The following is a 19,575-nucleotide window of genomic DNA, read 5'->3' as shown; positions in this document are numbered from 1 at the left end:
TAGCGAAACCCCCATGAAAACCAATCCCATAAATGCCGCACAAAAATAGGCGAAAAAATTGCGACAAATAAATATAATTAAGTGCAGTCGCGGCTATGACGAAATTTCACGAGATTGCGCAAATAATCCGGCAACACAATCGATTACACCGAAAATGCCGGGCCGAGTTTTCCATTTCCGCCATTTCTTATTGGGCGACGCTCTCTATGTACGGCACACACATGCACAAGCGCAACACATACGGTGCGGGCACGAAGACAGAGAGAAGCAAGAATGAACGCTGCGCCCCTATAGCGGTGCTGCTCCTTCGCACGCAAGCGAACGGCAGGCGGCGGCTAGCTCCGCCCCACTCGCACACACACACCAGCCGGGGCGACGGCGATCGGGTGTGAACCGAAGCCCGACGAGGCGATCGCATCGGGGACCTCGGGTCGCTGCTGACAAACGCAGAGTCGGACGAAAGAACGCACCGTTTGTTTCAGTTAAGCGTTGGCACTGAACCGGGCAACAATCTTCACTCCTCCGCTCGAATCGCCGCGATCTGCCGATCCACCGATCCACCGATCCATAACTACCACCCAGCCACAGCAGCCGGGGCGAGAGAGTGTTCTTAAGATACAAGTATCTCGGCGGGGAAAACTCACAAGTTCTTGTTGTGTCCCATGATTGCCGTGTGATCCGTGTGATCGATCCATCGGAGTTAATCGCACAAATATGAGCAGTAATGTCGGCATGCGCATGCTAATGATGATTATGCCTCATTTATAGTGCGCTAATTGAACGCGAAATTGCTCGATAAAATCAATACAGCCCAAGCATTCGCAAACAAACAACAACTCGAAGGGAAAAATATTGCCCAGTGTGTTCAGTGAGTGTGTGTGTTAGTCGAGCAGCCAAAAAGTTAAACAGCCAGCTAAAATGGATATCAGCTACATCTTCGTGATCTGCCTGATGGCCCTGTGCAGCAGCGGCAGCGGTTTGAGCCAGGTCGAGGGCAAACAGAAATCCGGCAGGGGCCGGGGCTCCATGTGGTGGTAAGTCCGTCGAATATTTTCCATTAAATTGGGCAATTAGCGGGCGGGCGACAAAAAAACAGCAAATAGCAAACAGCAGCCGGGTGCACAAAACTGAAGCCCCCAGACAGAAGTCACAGACCAACAACAAGGCACGCGCCCAAAGTTTCGGGAAACATTTCCCACAGCAGCAAACAAAAGTAAAAAAAAAAAAACCAAAATCCTAAAGGTCTTGTGCGTCACGCACCAAATGCGGAAGCCACAAAATGCACACACACTAAAAAATAAAATGAAGCTTCGGCATCTTCGCCTCGCCTGATGAAAGCAATTAAAAATTCTAAGCGCGCATTCAACTTTTACTGGGGATCTTAGCTTTGTGTGTGTGTGACACAGTTTAAGATATGAATGGGGTTTTGGGTGAATGGCAGAGGGGTTATACAGAGACCCGGAGAGGGGCCGCGATAAGGCAGTCGAGACTTTCCGATCTACCGCAGAGTTGCAGCAGCCAAACCAAGTTCGTTGCCTAAGTCTTTCGTTTGGCTTCAGGAAAAAAAGATATAAAGAAAAATTTAACAAATAATCTTGAAAAGCGTACAAAATTTTGAGGTAGTGTGAACTGTCATTAGGCAAAAATAAAACACTTCAAATATACAATTTTTTTATATTTTTAATATATTAGTGTTTATTGCTTAACATCAATCATTTATGTTTCAATTCAAATATTTGACCACTATATGTTATTTCTTGCTATTTTTACCCAGCTCCCAGAAATTCTCTGGCTTTGATGAGTTGTTTGTTTGACTTTTATCATGTGCAAAAGTTCAGCTAAGCCCTAATAACTTTTTATAACGGCATAAATTTCGGCCTCTACAATAAAAAATCAACACAAATTCACAACAAAAAATAAAACACACAAGCAAACACATTGACACAAATTGCGGCTGCGACTGCGGATTGCCGTCGCATAAATCTCAGTTTGGGGCATCGATTTAATCCGCCTGGGAATCGAAGTCGATTGGCGATCACTGCCCCCCGCATCCCCGCAGATGTTACACTTTCGATCAAGTTTTTGTTTTATTTACGTACTTTTATTAATTTTCGTTGCATTGCGCAACGTTTTGTTCCCACCGCAATCAGCATTCAATTGAATTGGCAATTAATTTGCATTCTCCGCGGCCTGTCAATAAACATTTATTTGTGTTTGCTTATTGTTTGTTATGTGCATAAATAAATATATATAAGCGCCCATATGTGTTGCGGCTAATGAAGCGTGGAATAAGTATTATAAAGATCAACAATTGAGACAAGAAAATAAATTATGACAGGTCATAGAGGAGCAAAGCGTTAGCCGACAGGTGTCTGCAAATATTTGTCCGTCTCCATGTGAGTGTTCCTAATACTGGATATATTCGTTTGTGTGTGGTTTATGCTTGAGTAACGCCGGCAATTGACGTATACCGCCCAGAAACAACAAATGCTCGAAACAGAAAAACACCGAAAAGCCGCAAAATGAAAAACCAAAGAAAAACAGCTCGCTCTCAAGTCAAGTGGAAAGACACATAGGCCCCGGGAAAATATGACAAAAAAAAAAACCAAAAATTGTTTCAGCTGGTGAAAATCCTCGGTCCCCTCATTCTGGTTCTCATAATTAGGCGCAAAACTCAGCCAAGCATTTAATAGTTGTGACAACCTCTCTCCAAAGATTGCTCTATTAACTTTCGGTTTTCTGGTTCGTTTTCTTTCAGGGGCATTGCCAAGGTCGGCGAACCCAATAATATAACGCCCATTATGTACATGGATCCGGCCATCCACTCCACGTTGAGGAGAAAACAACGACGCCTGGTCAGGGACAACCCCGGAGTCTTGGGAGCCTTGGTGAAGGGCGCCAATCTGGCCATAAGCGAGTGCCAGCACCAGTTCAGGAATCGTCGCTGGAACTGCTCGACGAGAAACTTCTCGAGGGGCAAGAACCTATTCGGCAAGATCGTTGATCGAGGTGAGTTTCTTGCAGTACTTTCAAATTGGAAATAGGTATATCAAGCCGGAAAATGTAATTCCTTAGGAAATTAAACTCCGCCCGGTCCTTGCAACTCACTTAAGACTCCTCTTACCCTGGGAAATATGATCTACAGATCTATTGTTGTCAACGCCCTCGGCTTTGCTACTAGAAAACGAGGCTGCCACACAAATCGCTTGCGCAACCCAACTCGAATCCAGTTTTCCCTTCGACTGGCTCCTTATTTATGTGAAGAAATGTCACTCCCCTGGACCTCTGGCTCATATATGCTTGTTTGTTATTGTAATACGATCTGAGGCACTTGGTAATATGTATATTTTATATATATGGGTTGACTACCCTTTCGCAGGGGCCACTTTCCCCTGGACGATCGGGGGAACAAAGAGTTCTCTCTGTGCTCGCTGCACTTGCTCCACTTGCGTTTCGGTTTCAGCGTGTTTATGCTAATGAGCACAAGTTGGCAGCACCGCTGGCACCACTGAGTGTCACTCACTCACTCCGTCATCCAGTCATTCAAATCAATCAAACTGGCTTGTCTTCTGGGAGTTTAGTTCGCCCGCTGCGCCGGCCAAATCCCAGGAGGACTGGCTACTTTTCTCCTATATCAATGTAAACAAAAGTCGCGCATGCGCAGTTTTTGTCCTGCCGCGTTTTTAGCTGGAAATCCATGCGACTCCCGCCCTCGCCTGCCGTTTTATTAGCTACCGTTTTGTCCTGTTTCTTGAAAAGATCCTGAAACTACCTGATACATAGAGGGCGTGGCAAGCGTCGCGTGGCTTCGATACTTCGATTCCCTTTGCGTCCGTCTGTCAACGGCAGCTGACTTTTATAGCCAGGCTCTTGACCTTATCAAGCTATTTTGACTCTCCGCCAACATCCTTTTTATGAGCTCTCGACATTTTATGGATTACTTAAAAAGAAAAGGGAAATTATTGCCCTGGTGACAGCTTTTTATCGCAGCACTTTCATCGCTTTCCACAATCAAATTTTTAATGTATTTGCCGGGCCGTGCCCTTGGCCCTAATTAACACCTAGAGCGCACCATTAACACTTGGGGTTCGGGCTCGTAACGGATCCCAGTGACTTTCAAACTAGACTCTAGAAAAAAGAGCCCTGCCAGCGGGGCACACAGAAACTCCTGTCTGGTCCGGGCTCCGTCTTTATTTCGTTTTTAAGTCCTAGGGCTGGCCTAACTTGTTTTCTAATTGGTGACACCTTGTCAATTTGCCACGCCACACGCTTTAACAGGCCGTCTCTATTAGTGAATTCTCGTTGGGTTCCTCGTAGAGGCTTCTTTTTTTTTGGCAATCATGGGTTCGTGACGAAGCCGCCCCGGGTGTCCCAATGTCCCTGTGTATAGCAACATATCCCTGTGGGTTTATATCAAGAGGTCTAAACTATTCCGAGAACTGCTTACGCTGCTGTCACTAAGCAGCTTAACTCCCTTTTTTCCATCCAGGGCTGAGGATCAGCCCGGGGATCCTGCTTCTGATTTTCAGCCTGCTCTCAATTTCAATCAGCTCGAGACACGCCCACTCACAACGGAAATCCGTTTTGGCAATTATATAAAACAGAAAGAACAGAAACGTATCGCATTACATGCGGAAATTTATTTTTTGGTTGCTCCATTTTGGCCACACCCTTTCTTTGCCTAATTGCTCAGGGTGCACCAGCCCCGCTTTTTATTCCACATATCGCATTTATTATCTTTTGTTCGCTATTTACACAAGAAACCACAAATGGAGAGTACGAAATGCAAACAACATTTCGCTTCCAAAAGGTAACGCGAATTCTTGCTAAGCTAATCACCAGAAAAGAGAAGAAAAAACAATAACAAAGTCACCAATGACTGTGTCACGCCTCTGATCCACCGCCCCCGCCCCCGATGCCAACCCCTCCTCGCACCCCCGCCCCGGCGATTCCCGAACCGTTTGCGCATGCGCCGCCGCTTTATCGCGGCCCAAACATCTTGCACATATTTACACACAATTTACCTGTGTGCGCCTTAAATTTCGTTACAAACGTGAAATTATTTAAGGAAAACCGAAACCACCAACAACAAACAAACAAACATTAACCGGGAATTGAAGGCTCACTCTGCCGTAGTTTCGTCAAAAAAAAAGTGAAACAAATTATTTCGTGGTCGAATTCCAGGAAATCGAAATCAAAAGCGGCGAAAATTTTAACACCAAGCGGAAGTTGTCTTGGGTGATATGGAGAGCGCGAGAATATGTCAATCGTCAAGTGCTGACTAGTCAATCACAGATACATCAGTCAACACCCGAACGAAAATAAATTACTGAGTATCTCTGGGATTCCAAATACTAGTGGCTTACTCCTTTGAAAATGTTCTAAAACATTAAAATCTTTAAAATCTTAATTAAATTAGGATAGAAGTTCTACATAGGAGCTCGTGTGCCTTAAGTACTTTACACTCTTCGAAAAGCAACTGGAAATTCCGAACAAGGTTGACATGGTCCTCTCGAGAATTTTCAGCTACCTGACCGCCGAGACCATCCCTATATATCATATCTTGAGCTATGAACCGAGGCGAAACCACTTGAAAAATTATCTGCAACATGTAAATTCAATTTTCATTGTTCTTTATCTGTGATGGTCTCGCTCTCAGAACAGAAACCGAAACAGAACCAGAAACGGCTGCAAACGGAGGCAGTTACTAAAAATAAAGATGAAAATGAAATATAAAAGTAATGCGCACAAGGGGGAAACTGTCCACTCGAATGGATTGTGCAGAGATGGGCCCAAAGTGTTAAGTTGGAATTTATAGTTGAGCGTTTAATCTGTGTCAGGTTTTGGTGCGCGCTCCATCTCCTTGCCGCCGTGGCAGCGTGGCATTGATAACTTGAAGTGTCATAATTGACCAGGCTTTGGAAGACAAGTGCCATTACTCATAACGAAAATTTCAACTCTTGCCCACGACGTCTCCGGGCATCACTTCACTTGGCCAAGATTGAGATCTTGTCTTGGTCGCGGTATTGGTCTGCGGTGCCAAGTGGAACACCCAGAAGGCGAAAATAATGACTGCACAGAGAATAAAAGCATGTTGATGGCGATTATGGAGGGATTTCTTTAAATATTTTTTATGTTGCTTTTAGGAATATAATATATTAAATAGTTTTAAAAATGTTTACTATGAAAACTAAACCTATAATGTATTTTCTTAATTTTAGGCTGCCGAGAGACGAGCTTCATCTACGCGATCACCAGTGCGGCGGTGACCCACTCGATCGCCAGGGCCTGCAGCGAAGGGAGCATCGAGTCCTGCACCTGCGACTATAGCCACCAGTCGCGATCCCCTCAAGCCAACCACCAGGCGGGCAGTGTGGCCGGCGTGCGGGACTGGGAGTGGGGCGGCTGCTCCGACAACATCGGATTCGGATTCAAGTTCTCCCGGGAGTTCGTCGATACCGGCGAGAGGGGTCGCAATCTGCGCGAGAAGATGAATCTGCACAACAACGAGGCGGGACGAGCGGTAAGTTCAGATAGCCAACGAAGAATGCACTGGAAATATGTTAGGAAAATCGGGGTAATCTGATCTGATTTCAAAACATTTTCCCTCTGTGTAACTCGTAATAAGTAGTCCTAATGTTCGGTTTAAGCCTGGCTGGGGGATTTACGATTGCAGTGCTAATAAAAACCAGCGACGACAATTTCCGTCCCCCCAATTAATTGGAGCCGAACGCCAATTGGCCTAGCTGGTCGAGATAAGCCCCCTCTCTTTCGCTCCCTCTCCAGCCGTCTCTTTCTACGGAGAATGTGGGGGGATTTCTGCACTCGTTTGCGCTTGTGTCGCTCGTATATTAACTCGTTGACAGCTTCCAGTTCCCCTCCACAAGCAAGAAAATCGTAGGACTCTAGTTTTGGGGGCAGCTGCACAGTGGTGAGAGTTTAGAAGAAGTATCGTAAAGAAAATACTATATGATCCTAAACTTTGGTTGGTGAATGCGCCTTAGTAACATACGTATTCCTTTTTAATACACCGTTTCCTGTCTTTAAACCTTAATCTGTAGTGATTTTACCCATACAAAGTACTATAGTAAGCGCACCACTGTGCACCGCCACTCCCGCTGTCCGTTTTAGTGGGGCGTAGAAAGTAGCACACTGCGCCAACGTCCAATATCCAACGACCAGCATCCAGTATGCAGCTAGAGCCGACCGATCCCGGATCCGGGGATCCTAGTCCTCCATCCTCCGTCTTTGGGGAGCAGGGCCCACCGTCTGTGTTATTATTTTATTACTTGTTATGGGCCGCAGCTCCATAATCATTGCGATCAGCATGATGATGATCATCGGCCGCTGCTGCTGCGACTGCAACTGCTAACCGAACTAACCGAAGGCCCCCCAACTGCGTTGATTTCTTACTTTTGGTCCGCGCACAACAATTACAACCGGCAACATTGGGGGGGACATGCAACAAGCGCACAGCAAGTTGCAACAACATTTATTGATTTTTAATAACTGCAACAACGTGGCAGGCGGGCCGCCAATCTCCCAGCCAGCCGGCAAAAACAACCCAACCGAGCCAGGCAAAAAAACAGCAAAATAATTAAGTGAAAAACATATTGCGAGTCGATTCGCAAGAAGAGAAGAGCCTAATAAAGTCATACTAATGAACAATCTCTGCCCGCTCTTTTTCGATCTGCAGCACGTCCAGGCGGAGATGCGACAGGAGTGCAAGTGCCACGGCATGTCCGGCTCGTGTACAGTGAAGACCTGCTGGATGCGACTGGCCAACTTCCGTGTGGTTGGCGACAATCTCAAGGCCCGCTTCGACGGAGCCACCCGCGTGCAGGTGACCAACAGTCTCCGGGCCTCCAACGCCCTGGCCGGGGTGAGCCCCAATGCGGCTGGCTCCAGCTCCTCGAGCTCCAACGGCCTGATCATCCCCCAGTCGGTGGTCTATGGCGAGGAGGAGGAGCGCATGCTGAACGACCACATGCCGGACATCCTGCTGGAGAACAGTCACCCGATCAGCAAGATCCACCATCCGAACATGCCGTCGCCCAACAGTTTGCCGCAGGCTGGCCAACGGGGCGGACGCAATGGACGTCGCCAGGGCCGCAAGCACAATAGGTAAGGATCAAAAGGATATAACTTAAAAAAATAGTTTAAGAAGTTTTATAGAGACTGAAATCATATTTACATTTTGCATTACCGATATTTTTTATTATTATTTGTTTAAATGGTTATATTAAGTTCTAACTGTTACATTTTTGTACTTCCATTTTTTAATGATTATTAAGAATTTTAAAATCCAATCCTTATAATAAAAAACATCAAACAAAGAGGCAGCCGTACAAATTTAACAAAAATATATGAAGTATTTTTATTCTTAACGTAAATTCAGCATAATATTTTTTTTATCATAATATGTCTAAAAAATAATATATATATTATAACTTTTAATGGAACCTTATTAACCATTTATTATTTTCCTATTCTCCTCCACAGATACCACTTCCAACTGAACCCACACAATCCCGAGCATAAGCCGCCAGGCTCCAAGGACCTCGTTTACCTGGAGCCCTCGCCCAGCTTCTGCGAGAAGAACCTGAGACACGGCATCCTGGGCACCCACGGGCGCCAGTGCAATGAGACCTCGCTGGGTGTGGACGGCTGTGGGCTGATGTGCTGTGGGCGTGGCTATCGGCGGGACGAGGTCGTCGTGGTGGAGCGCTGCGCCTGCACCTTCCACTGGTGCTGCGAGGTCAAGTGCAAGCTGTGTCGGACCAAGAAGGTCATCTACACGTGTCTCTAAGGACGCCGACCGCCCTGAAAGCCACCGTCCTCCACAGTAATGCCCCCTCCCTTCATTCTTTGTATGTGTTATGTATTTTGTCTACGCTTAGCCTTTGTTATTAGCACCTTAAGAGCCTAGACTATAGCCTAGTTAAAGATACGACTAACGCCCATCTGAAGCCCCCTCCCCTGACTCTCACTTTTCTAGCAGTATTACACAAGGAATATTAACGAATAGATTTCAAGAAAAAGTGAGGAATACAACAAGTGTTTGCCCAGTTTTTAGTCACGTAAGCCAGCTCCCAATCGCAGTAAAATATTTTGTAAATTACAAAGCCCCCATTTTGTATCCCTATATGATAGTTAGTATTTAAAATTAATTTAGACTAGCTTAAAGTCTTCGAAGCGCGTCCCCTCTCTGCTGAGTCCCTTTCCCCACTCTGTCGCTTAAAATCTTTTTTAAATCATTGAAAACAAGACTGAAAATTCAAATAGCGCGCAGCTCCTTCCTTCTCTCTATCGACCACTGCTTGGACTGCTTGCATACTGCTTTGGCCAGGACCAAAACGCATGTGAAGTGGGCGGGAAAATCCTTTGAGAAAACCGATTACATGGGCGGGAAAACCATTGGAATGGGTAACAGTAAATTCCATTTAAGTTTTCCCTTCTTAGCCTGGTCATCCAAAACGAAAAATTACTTTTGTGTACATAAATAAGCTTAAATTAATGGTTAGTTCTTAGGTTAAATTCAGACCAACCCCACGAAGTACAGAAAAAGATTTTAGTTGCTTGGAATTTATGAAATTTGCACACGAAATATTTTTTTTGTAAACGCATTTAATTTATCATCCCCCGGCCCTTCGGTTGTGCGTTCTCCCCATCGCCCCATTGTAGGTATTACTAATTAACTAAATGCACTTAGCTGGCTAGTTAAACTAAGTACACAAATAGCTTGATATGAATATAATATTTAATTAATTTATACTAGCTCATAGACATTCAATTTTGTAAAGTATTAATGAGAAGGAAAACAAGAAACTGAAAAGCGAGCAGAAAAATGCGAATGCAATCGAAAACAAATCAATAAAAAACAGAAAACGACACTGAGTAAAAAAATTACAAAAAATAAAATCAAAGTGGAATTTATTTCGCATGGTGGGGCTGCTCGGGGCTGCTGCCGGGGGCAATTATTTGGCCCATGTGTGGGGCAATTAGCCGGGGAGCTGGAATGGGAGGTCAGGGTCGCCGGTCTGCTCTGAGGCATTTCAATATTTGATTTAAGCCAGCTCGCGGCGGCAGCGGCAGTGGCAGTGGCAGTTTCCCAAGCGCATTTTTTGCTCTTGCAGCAACTGTCAGCCTGGGCAGCTACAGAAAGCAGAAACAACTGCTGCAACAAGCAGCGACAGTTGCATCTTTTGTATATCGTCGGCAAAAGTCGCTGGATAAGCCCCTGGACCAGCCCCTCCTGGCCCATGCCAGCTGACAATGCGAACGACAATTCCGCGCTGTCAGCGGCGAGCCATCGAATGTGGCTTTCAAGTTTTAGCGACTCGGGATTGAGGATGTGGAACTGGGGATGTGGATGCGGATGAGGCTCAGCTTCGGCCCCGGCTTCAGCTTCAGCTTCAGGTTGAGGTAGATCTTTGGCGCTGGACGATCGCGACATGCAATTGCCGGGCCAACTATGCAACCTGACATCCGACAGATCTAGACGAGAGCAGGCGGGCAAGATAAACCTATGCCTGGATGAGGCTTACATTGATCCTGATTTCAGCTACTGATCTGCAGATGAAGATGGAGCTGAGGACCCTGGCCAGCCAAACGCACTCTCGCCACGACGAGAACAAACAAGTGATCGTGCTACAAGTGTCCACTGTGCCTGACAGTTTTGTTTCGCCTTTTCCCCGGTTTTTGATACGGGTGGGAAAACAATTTTTCGCCCAGAAAACGGGATTCCACAGAGATGTTTGATTAGCCGGTGATTTTCAAGGACCTTGTACTAAAGTAGATTTTTATCCGTTCGTTCGCTTAGGCTTAAAAAGGTCGTTCAAGGGAGACAATCCGTAGCTTAGCGTTTAAGCTCATTTACCGATCAAATCATTTCACATCAGCCTTGCCATCTGACATCATTTGGGTTACATGTTCCATAACTCATTCGAGAGCCCCATTATGTCACTTACAACTAGAGAAAAGGTTCCCAATGACCACCAAATGATTCACAATCTGATGCCCCCACCGATGCACTGAAATAAAAATATCATGTTAATCTTAAGTTACTTACATACTCACATAGGTTAAATATCTAAATATAAGTCTCAAACCTTGAAAACATACTTTTTAATGAAATTTGAAAGAGTAAACCTTCTTTTTTTCATTTAAGCTAAATTGTTGCCTTAAATTTAAAGACTATTTTGTCAGAATAGTTTAATTTCTAGTAACCTTTATTTGGAAATATTTTAATATTTGCTTATTTCTTTCCGTGTTGCTCAAGGGCAGTCCCTGCCATCGTATTCAGTCTACTGGCATTATTGGGCATCTTCTAACCCCACGGGGCACATAGTACGACTAGTTAGAGAGTGATGTGCCATTGTTGTTATTTAGTTGGCACCGCGAGGCGACAATTGTTGTCTCCGGTGAGTCGTAGTCCTGGTGCGTTGTCGCTGTCTGGTCCGAGGAGACACTGCTCCTAATCAATAAAACTAACGAGCGGATTAAGATTATGTTGGCCTGGCAGTCGCTGCTGCTATTGCACTTATTGTGGCTATTGCAGTTGCGTCCGCCGAGGCGAGAGACCAAAAGCGGCGCACGCTCGTCCCAAAAATGGTCAGGCGGCCTAATGAATTGCAAGTCGCCAGCGTCGTCCACTATAAACAGCCCGTCCAGCATACAAAATCAAAAAAATGGAAAGAAAGTAGATCTAGAAAGGACGAAGAATGAAATACCCTACAAAAATGAGAGCTATCTAATAATGATACAATAATAAGAATGATAAGTAACAAGAATCGAATGATTTTAGCAAACAATTTTATGATATTCCATGAAGTAATAAGTAAATTAATATTTGGGCTTATAAATCTATTTTTATATATTATTTTTCCTTAATCATTTTTTTACATATTTATTTTTTAACTATACAAAACTTTTAAAAATTAGATTTTGATATTACATACTTGAAAAACTTCAATTAAAACGTTTAGCACCAATATTTCTTCAACTTTTGGACCAAAATGACATACCCATCGTGAACCTGGTCGAAAGGAAATGAGGAAAAGAAGTAGGGGCACAAAAAAGCGGATCGGGATCCCCATGTCGGTCATCTTCCTCCGCTCGGTCGTCAATCGCCCGCCGGTTGATCACCGATCACCGATCGGCGGATCGATGGTTTGCCATTGCGCATGAGAGTTCGACGGTCGACTGTTTGGCCAGTGATGTGGATGTGACAATGACAGTTGTTGTTCGTCATGTTTGGAGCATGTAGTGCCCCGATCCCCGGTCCCCGGTCCCCGATCCGCGCCAGCTGCGGTGCCCTCGCCACCGGGCCATGCTCCTCTTTTGTGTTGTAATTGCAGACGCCACACGTTTCGCGCGCTGTTTGATTTGGAAATTGCAACAGATCGGCTCGGAATGGGCAATATATCGCGATGGGGGCATCTCATTGACTTGGCATTCCCGGCACGCGCACTTCTTGGCATGACAAGACTTTCAAGCTTCCCCTGCACCCCCTCCATCAGCGGCTTTTTCACTCTTTTGGCCCTTCCAGCACAATGAAAATTTTCGACTCAAGCCCCCCGAAGAGTGTGTGCGTTAATTAAGTGGCAATTGTTGCGAGGCGTGAGAATTTGGCGGATTAGGCAAAGAAATGTAAGTGACCTACGACAGAAAGACCAGCGGCTTTCGTTTCGAGTTCAGGTCTAGTCTGTCTCAAAGGTCTCCCTAGAAGGCAACTCGACTTGGGAGATCCGAGCAAGAAAATGTACTGACTTTTTGAATTTCTACTTCGAGCACATTACGATTTCTTAAATTATTTATTAGAAAAAATATTTTAGAACACAAAAATCATGAAAATCAAGAATACCCTGCTATAAGGTATTTAAGGGGAGGTGTTATTTGGATTTCAACTCATTTATTTACTATGATAATAATTAGATAGCTCCCATTGTTGTAGTGTATATTAGAGATAGGTTTATTTTTTATGTTTTAAAGCTCTTTAAATATAAAAATATATATTTAGTTTAATATTTAGCAACTCAATGAATAAATCCAAGTACCAATAACTCATCCCGTATCCGATCGGTTCTCCGCTATTGATTCGCATGCCCTAACCATGACTGAGTTGTTGGCCTAGTGCCTATGGCTATCAATCATCGAGCCGCGGCCTGTTAACATGGGCGACAAGTTCTGAGATTGTCGCTACCAGGAAGCAATGCCCAGGCACCGGGAGGAGACCACCAGAGGCGCAACGGGCAACTGGTAATGCCCTCTGAGACCGACTAGACCAGACTCCCGACCATGTAATTAACAGCACGCAAAAAGTGTTTGCGAAGCGTTTATGGAATGGGATGGGGCTGGGATGCTGCTGGACGCGGCTATTGGATATGGGTGTCCCATTGGCCGAAGGCGACACGCATGTAAACATTGCCATTTTTGGCTAAAGACGCGACAGCTGCTCTGGACATCGGGACTGGGCTGCACACAACCCTTTTCGACTCACAATGCACGGGAAAATATTGTGGTAGATGTTGGTTGGTTATAAATATTAGGTAACTATTATTACCGTCAAAATTGTATACATGCCCAATGAACTAATTCCATTGCCAATTAGTAATCCATATATGCTGCATACTTAAAAAGTATTTTTATATAATAAATTGATAAATTTTGTTTTTCAAAATTGTAAAATTTAATGATTCTTAAAGAGGTTTGGGATACTTTTATGAAATGAAAGAGTTTTGCTAACATTAATATCTATATAATTATGTGTATGTTATAATAAAGACAATACGATCTACTCTTTTCTGCGTGCACTCCATTCCTTTCCCATCTGGGTGGCCAACTCGGCAAAGGCGATCTGACGATTGTAATTGAGTTACAAAAAGGTCAATCGATCCACCGGGCGATGTGGAGTGTCAGTGCTCGACTTTAATTTATTTTATAATTACACGCACTTTATGCCTAATTAGTTTCGTTTTTCTGCCCCTTTCTGGCCCCTCACCGCCCCCTCGGAGTTGCCTGTCTGCCGGATCGGGGCCACAAAAAAGTTTCCCATCATTTGGCTTCCATTATGCAGCGTTCGCGGCCACCGAATTCCAAAGGTGCGCGCGAATGGGCGTCAGGTTTGCACAAACACACATGGGCACTACACATATAAGAAACGAGGCCCGAACAAAGGAGCAAGGTCAGGTGGGGAGGGAGCAGGGGGTGCGCCTGGGTGCCCACTACGATTCCCAGTCAACGGTTGCGAGCTCATTCAGGTCGAGACTCTGCACTCAGGGAAAGTAGCTTAAGAAACATTAAAAATTGCTTTAAAAAACATTTGCCAATTGAACACTTTTAGGCATTTTTTAAATTTATATGAGTAGTTGTTTATAAAATATATCTTAAAATTATTATATCAGAATAAGAAATAACATAATTTGTATAATTACTGAGGTCTAATAACGTCATAAACCATTTAATAGGATTAGAAACAATTATGATGTTTATTAATAACATTTTGAAGCGTAATACATAAACGATATAATATAAAAAAATGTGAATTAAATTTAAGTGTAATCTCATATTTGTTCTAAAAAAGTTGTATATACTTTCAACAAGTTATGTTTTATTTCTTGATAAATATTGCTTAAGTCTACATTGGCAGTTGATTGAGATTTATCTCCATAATATTATATCTAATATTGTTTATTTGGATTAAAAATGATTTTAAATTACCACAAGGAATACCATTTTGTAGCAGTGTAAATCTGAGCTGAGCATCGCGTCGAGGAAGTGTAAGGAGGAGAACCACCGACTGGAGCGATCATCGCATCGGGGCGCTTTTGTGGCCGTCTTCATCGACATCAACGCACTCCTTTGTTTGCCTGGGCCCTTTAGCCTGACCCTTGTGCCCGATCCCGATCCCGATCCCATCCAATCCCACCCGATCCAAGTCGATCCGATCCGAGATCCCAAAAAGAGAGTGAGTTGGTGCGCCAACTTTGTTTAACTTTGCCTTGGCTTATTGTTTGTTGTTCTTTTTCCTCATTGCCTGCCCTCGATGTTTTTGTTGGCCGCGTTGTTCCTGTTGTTGGTTTTTGAGGATGCCCTTCCCTGGCCGAAAAATAAAGAGGAAGCCCTCGGGCATTTCGAGTTCCTTATGGCTTTGGTGACGCCAGGATCGCAGTAATTAATGGTGAAATGTAGCTCAGGGGGGTTGGAAATGACTATTACCCTATATACTTTTGAAGAACTACTAAAGTAAAATTTGTCCTTTAAATAAAACAAAAAAATATATTTGTAAATTATAGGCACTCTTTCGTCACATAGAAAGGGTATCAAAATGTTGCTCTTACCCATGGGAACCCCATTTCGGTGGGTGCGATTTGATAATACTTATAAAACGCAGGGCTGGACATCCTTACCACCAATTATCCCAAGATGAAAGGAACTCTTACGCCGGAGACACACCCTCTCAGCGCAACTCAACCGATCTCACAACAACTTGACTACAGGAAGTTTCACATATCTGCAGCAACAAAAGGTCTTGGCTTGACCGAAACCCAGGCATATCGAAATGTGTGCAGTATATATAAATACGATCCATCTCGCGACTTCCTTTCGGTCGCAGCACTTGAGACAGTTTTTTGTTGCACTTGCTGGACTCGCGGAGAGGACTGAACTTGGCGGCATCTTCTCCGTGCACCTTGATTGTGAGAAAGATAACAACAACAAGAGACAGCGGGACACGAATGCAACTATACAGGGCAAGAAATAAAGGGTCATATGAAGACTATCTCTTATACATTTTTGAAACAATTTTAAATGCATTTTTATTATTATTTGAGAAAATATATATTTATTATTATTGCTTTATTAAATACGTATTAATAAAAATTGCGATCCTTAAAGATACCATATTCAATTTCTATTAATAATATTTATTTATTTAAAAATGTATTTTGTATGGAGCGATATAAACGCATAATATTATCTAAAAATACCAAAAGGATTGAATTTTTTCCAGTGCACAGACAAACAATGAAAAGGCCGCAGGAATTCCTCTGCTGAGACCAAGGAAGGGCGAACGGAGAGGAGTGGGGCCTCGAACAGGTGCTGAGCAAATGGCAAACTATGCCACAAGGTATTGGGGCAATTAGTGCTCAACTAATTGATTTAAGGCATTTCCTCTCGGTCTCCGTGGAAAAAGAGGAGAGGCTGGCGATTTCCGCATGAGACCGAAGTCGTCTTCTTGTCTCCGATGGAACGTCTTTGGCTGGAATCTTCGGCATTTGGACATCGCTTTATCGCTATTCTCGAGCTGCTAGGCCCCCCTTTCCCCCCAAACAATACTCCCTCCTTTCTCCTGGGAGGCAATTAAAAGCAGCTCCGCACTGATTGCAACAATTTCTGGTTAAATAAATGGAACGAACAGCGCTCGACAAGAAGCATATCTCTAAGCTAGAGCTCCTGGAGCCGGAGACCGAGGCTGGAACCGAATCTGGATCTCATCCTGCGGCTCGATCTCCGTTTCCATGGCCTCGCACTGAAAGTATTTAGTTTCAATTTGTTGCTTTGTTAGTGCGTGCTCCGAGATTTTTCATCTCTGTGTTCTCTGTGTCGTCGATCCTGGGATAAAGATGATATCGTGATTAGTTTTTTACGTGAAGTTTTCATTATAACAAAGGTAGAGGGTCCTTAGAAAATACACAATTTTTTATTTGATTAAAAGTATATTAGTTTAAAATGTTAAATTTTTTAAATAATAAAAAATGTTACATAGCAGCTTGAAGAGAAAATATAATGAATTCTTATATAAATTATTTTCTCAAATATTACCTAATGCCTAGAAATGTATTCTAAAATGGATATAAGAAAAAAATCTTCTGTAAAATGGATAAACCCCAAAAGGGACTCCTTTCTTCAGATAAAGAATACCCATTTTCGTGTCACGCTTTCTTCCCTGGCCTTGGGGAAAACCTGCTCCATCTATCCACCTCCCCTCGACTCTTCTAGCAACCCACAAGGCTGATTAATTTTTGCGCTATTTACACGCTCGTTGGCCCGTTGTGCTCGAGTGCAGCAGTTGCTTTTTAGCTGCAGCTTTAATTTTGTAAAATTAGTCACGCGATTTTTATGTACTCGCCAACGGGCGGAGCAGCAGCAACAGCCGGGATATTGGAGGAGGAGCTGGAGGACAGGACGGCCGGCCGTGGAGTGGAGATGGAGGCAGGCTAACTAGTCGAGCTCCAGTCAGATGACAAATGATTTTATTAGCTTAGTTGAGTTAATCAATGTTGATGGTATTTATTAATTATGTTGTGGGCCTGTGTGTTGGCTTGGTTATTCGATCTCACATGACGATCGATGGGATTGGGACTGGGACTGGGAGGAAGGAAGTGGCCGACGACATGCAGCTATGTAGTGGCGGTGCTGCGATCTGGTTTTCATATTTTCTAGGGAGGCAGTCGCTGGAGGTCCGATCCTGGGGACCGGCCTCTGCAAATATTGGAGGCGCAGCGAATCCGTATGCCGAATTCAAGGCAAAGTCAAATTACACGCGCCGGCCAAATTGAGTTCAATAATAAGCATGAAGCCAGATACAAGACTGGACCTCAGTCATCGTCACGAAACGTCTTCATTCGCCTTGGTCGAGGGAAAGGGATAGCAAGAGGTGCACTCGGGAAAATCTGGGTTGGGAAAGTAACCAAAAATTCAAGTCCTTTATTAGTTTTGAAAAAAAAAACCTAAACATCCTTTAATAGAGAAACCATAACTTTCAAGTGACAAGAGTGACAAGTTTGTTCTTTTTATTATTTCATCCAAAACTCTGTCTTATTTAAAACGGTGTTTCTATCATTAAGGATAAATAGAAGCCATATATTTTCAGGCATCCAAGATTTTACACAGTACAAACTATTATTATTTAAATACTTATTAGTAAATGTACAACTCAAGTAATTGAATCCCTTTTATAATGTATAGCTTCTTCTTCAGTGTACGGTGCCGAGGAGAGACCTCCGGATGCGCCCGGCACTTTTCTTATAGCTTAAGCGACTGCGCCCGATAGTAGTCATCAAAATACACAGACAGACAGTCGAAGCAGCAGATATTCAAAGAGCCCGGGGCCAAAGGGATGGCTCTGGATCCGAATCCGAATGCGAGCCTTGGACCAGAATGGAATGGACTGAACTGATCTGGACTCTGGACGGATTTAACTCCCAGGTAGTCACGGCCAGTCACGGGTGGGCGCATATGCAAAAGCTCAGCGCCTCGGACTCTCAGATCCTCCGGTGCAGGCTCCCTCGCCATGGCAATTTAACACACTTTGGCGCGTGAATTAGGGCCAATTTGGGAATTAAGTAATCTGGCTTTGGGCTCAGGCCATCCGCCATCAGTTGGCGTTGCGTGATGAGCTGGCCCAAAGTTTATTAGTGACACTTTGCAGATTGCCGGTATGTATTGCCGTGATATTTGTGCCTTTTTTAATTGGAGGGGGATTGACAAATTAAGCCATTGATAAGGGCTTTCTTCATTTTAATTAAAGTTGGTACTATCTATAAAAACATTTAAAAATTGTACAAAAACTAAGCGTAACAAGACAAATCACTTTAAGCCAACACGGACGCATTATTGGCCGTCACCAACTTCCTGCCAACAAAGCCGTATCTTAAGACACTCCTGTCAAGGTCGGGCCGAAATGACTTCATCCAAAAGCCAAAAGGCGATTGACAAAGTGCAACAAGTCGGAGAGAGTCGATAGCCGAAAAACTTAAGATTCTGTTAATGAGAAATGTCGGCTGTCGGTTTTGGCCGGCCTGCCTCCTGCCGCCGCTGGAGCTGATGCCTGTCAGGCTCAAGCTCATTTCGCTAATCGCATCAATAAAGCTTATCAAGCTCACCAGAAGGAGAGCAAGCGCGGGCAAATTAAATGCCCTGGCCCTCGAATCTCTAGAAGTCGGCGACGCTGTCGTCGCGAAATGCGAAATGCGCTTAAGCGTGTTGATCGATAAATTGGCACAGATCGGAGGGACAGATCGCTTCGATCGCTGGGATCGGGAACGGGATCCCATCCGATCTCGAGCGCAGACAAAACGCACACAAAACGCGAATGAAGTCATCTCGCCAAAGTCGCTTTGTCAACCGATTTCCCGTGTAGTTCGAGGCCTAAGCTGACAGTGGATCGCCCTAGCCGCAGACCCAGTTTAGGGTTCCTGTTCCTCGCTCCCCTTACGGATACCGATTCAGATCCAGATCCAGATTCGGGTCCAAGCCCTTTATATTCTGTCGCTCACACTGCCGCGGACAGCTGAGCGACATTAATGCCTCCTGGCAGTCGCCCTGCACAAATTAGCAAAAATGTCGAACTGCCGGTTTGGCTTGAACTTTGCTACTCATAACTTTGAAGGAATATACATTTTGGTAGTTATCTCAGCCAAATTAAATTTATTCATTTTAAAGCTTTTATACTTTTGTACAACAAACGAATATTTTGTTTTTATAGTTAAAAATCAGTTATAATTATAAATAAACTTAAATAAATAAATAATTTAATTCCAGAAACTTTTTGATATAAGTAAGTAACTTAAT

General features: G+C 44.0%; 1 protein-coding gene across 1 annotated transcript; it reads left to right on the top strand.

Annotated features, from left to right (window-relative positions):
• The first annotated feature begins 500 nt into the window (after positions 1 to 500).
• Positions 501 to 9,911, top strand: LOC108033684 (protein wingless). The gene is made up of 5 exons (XM_017108150.3): positions 501 to 1,034; positions 2,759 to 3,009; positions 6,222 to 6,523; positions 7,697 to 8,124; positions 8,503 to 9,911. The coding sequence occupies exons 1-5, from the start codon at positions 919 to 921 to the stop codon at positions 8,807 to 8,809; spliced, it is 1,404 nt and encodes a 467-aa protein (XP_016963639.1). The 5' UTR covers positions 501 to 918; the 3' UTR covers positions 8,810 to 9,911.
• The last annotated feature ends 9,664 nt before the right edge of the window (positions 9,912 to 19,575 follow it).

Source organism: Drosophila biarmipes, chromosome 2L (genome assembly GCF_025231255.1).
Source record: "Drosophila biarmipes strain raj3 chromosome 2L, RU_DBia_V1.1, whole genome shotgun sequence".
In the NCBI taxonomy this organism is placed as follows: domain Eukaryota; kingdom Metazoa; phylum Arthropoda; class Insecta; order Diptera; family Drosophilidae; genus Drosophila; species Drosophila biarmipes.
This window is presented reverse-complemented; position numbering and strand designations above follow the sequence as displayed.

What these genes read in the sequence shown, in the direction of transcription:
- LOC108033684 (XM_017108150.3), top strand. Translation starts at nt 919, where the DNA reads ATGGATATCAGCTACATCTTCGTGATCTGCCTGATGGCCCTGTGCAGC. An exon ending in GGCCGGGGCTCCATGTGGTG is followed by an intron (nt 1,035 to 2,758) that starts GTAAGTCCGTCG and finishes GTTTTCTTTCAG; the next exon opens with GGGCATTGCCAAGGTCGGCG. An exon ending in ACAACGAGGCGGGACGAGCG is followed by an intron (nt 6,524 to 7,696) that starts GTAAGTTCAGAT and finishes TTCGATCTGCAG; the next exon opens with CACGTCCAGGCGGAGATGCG.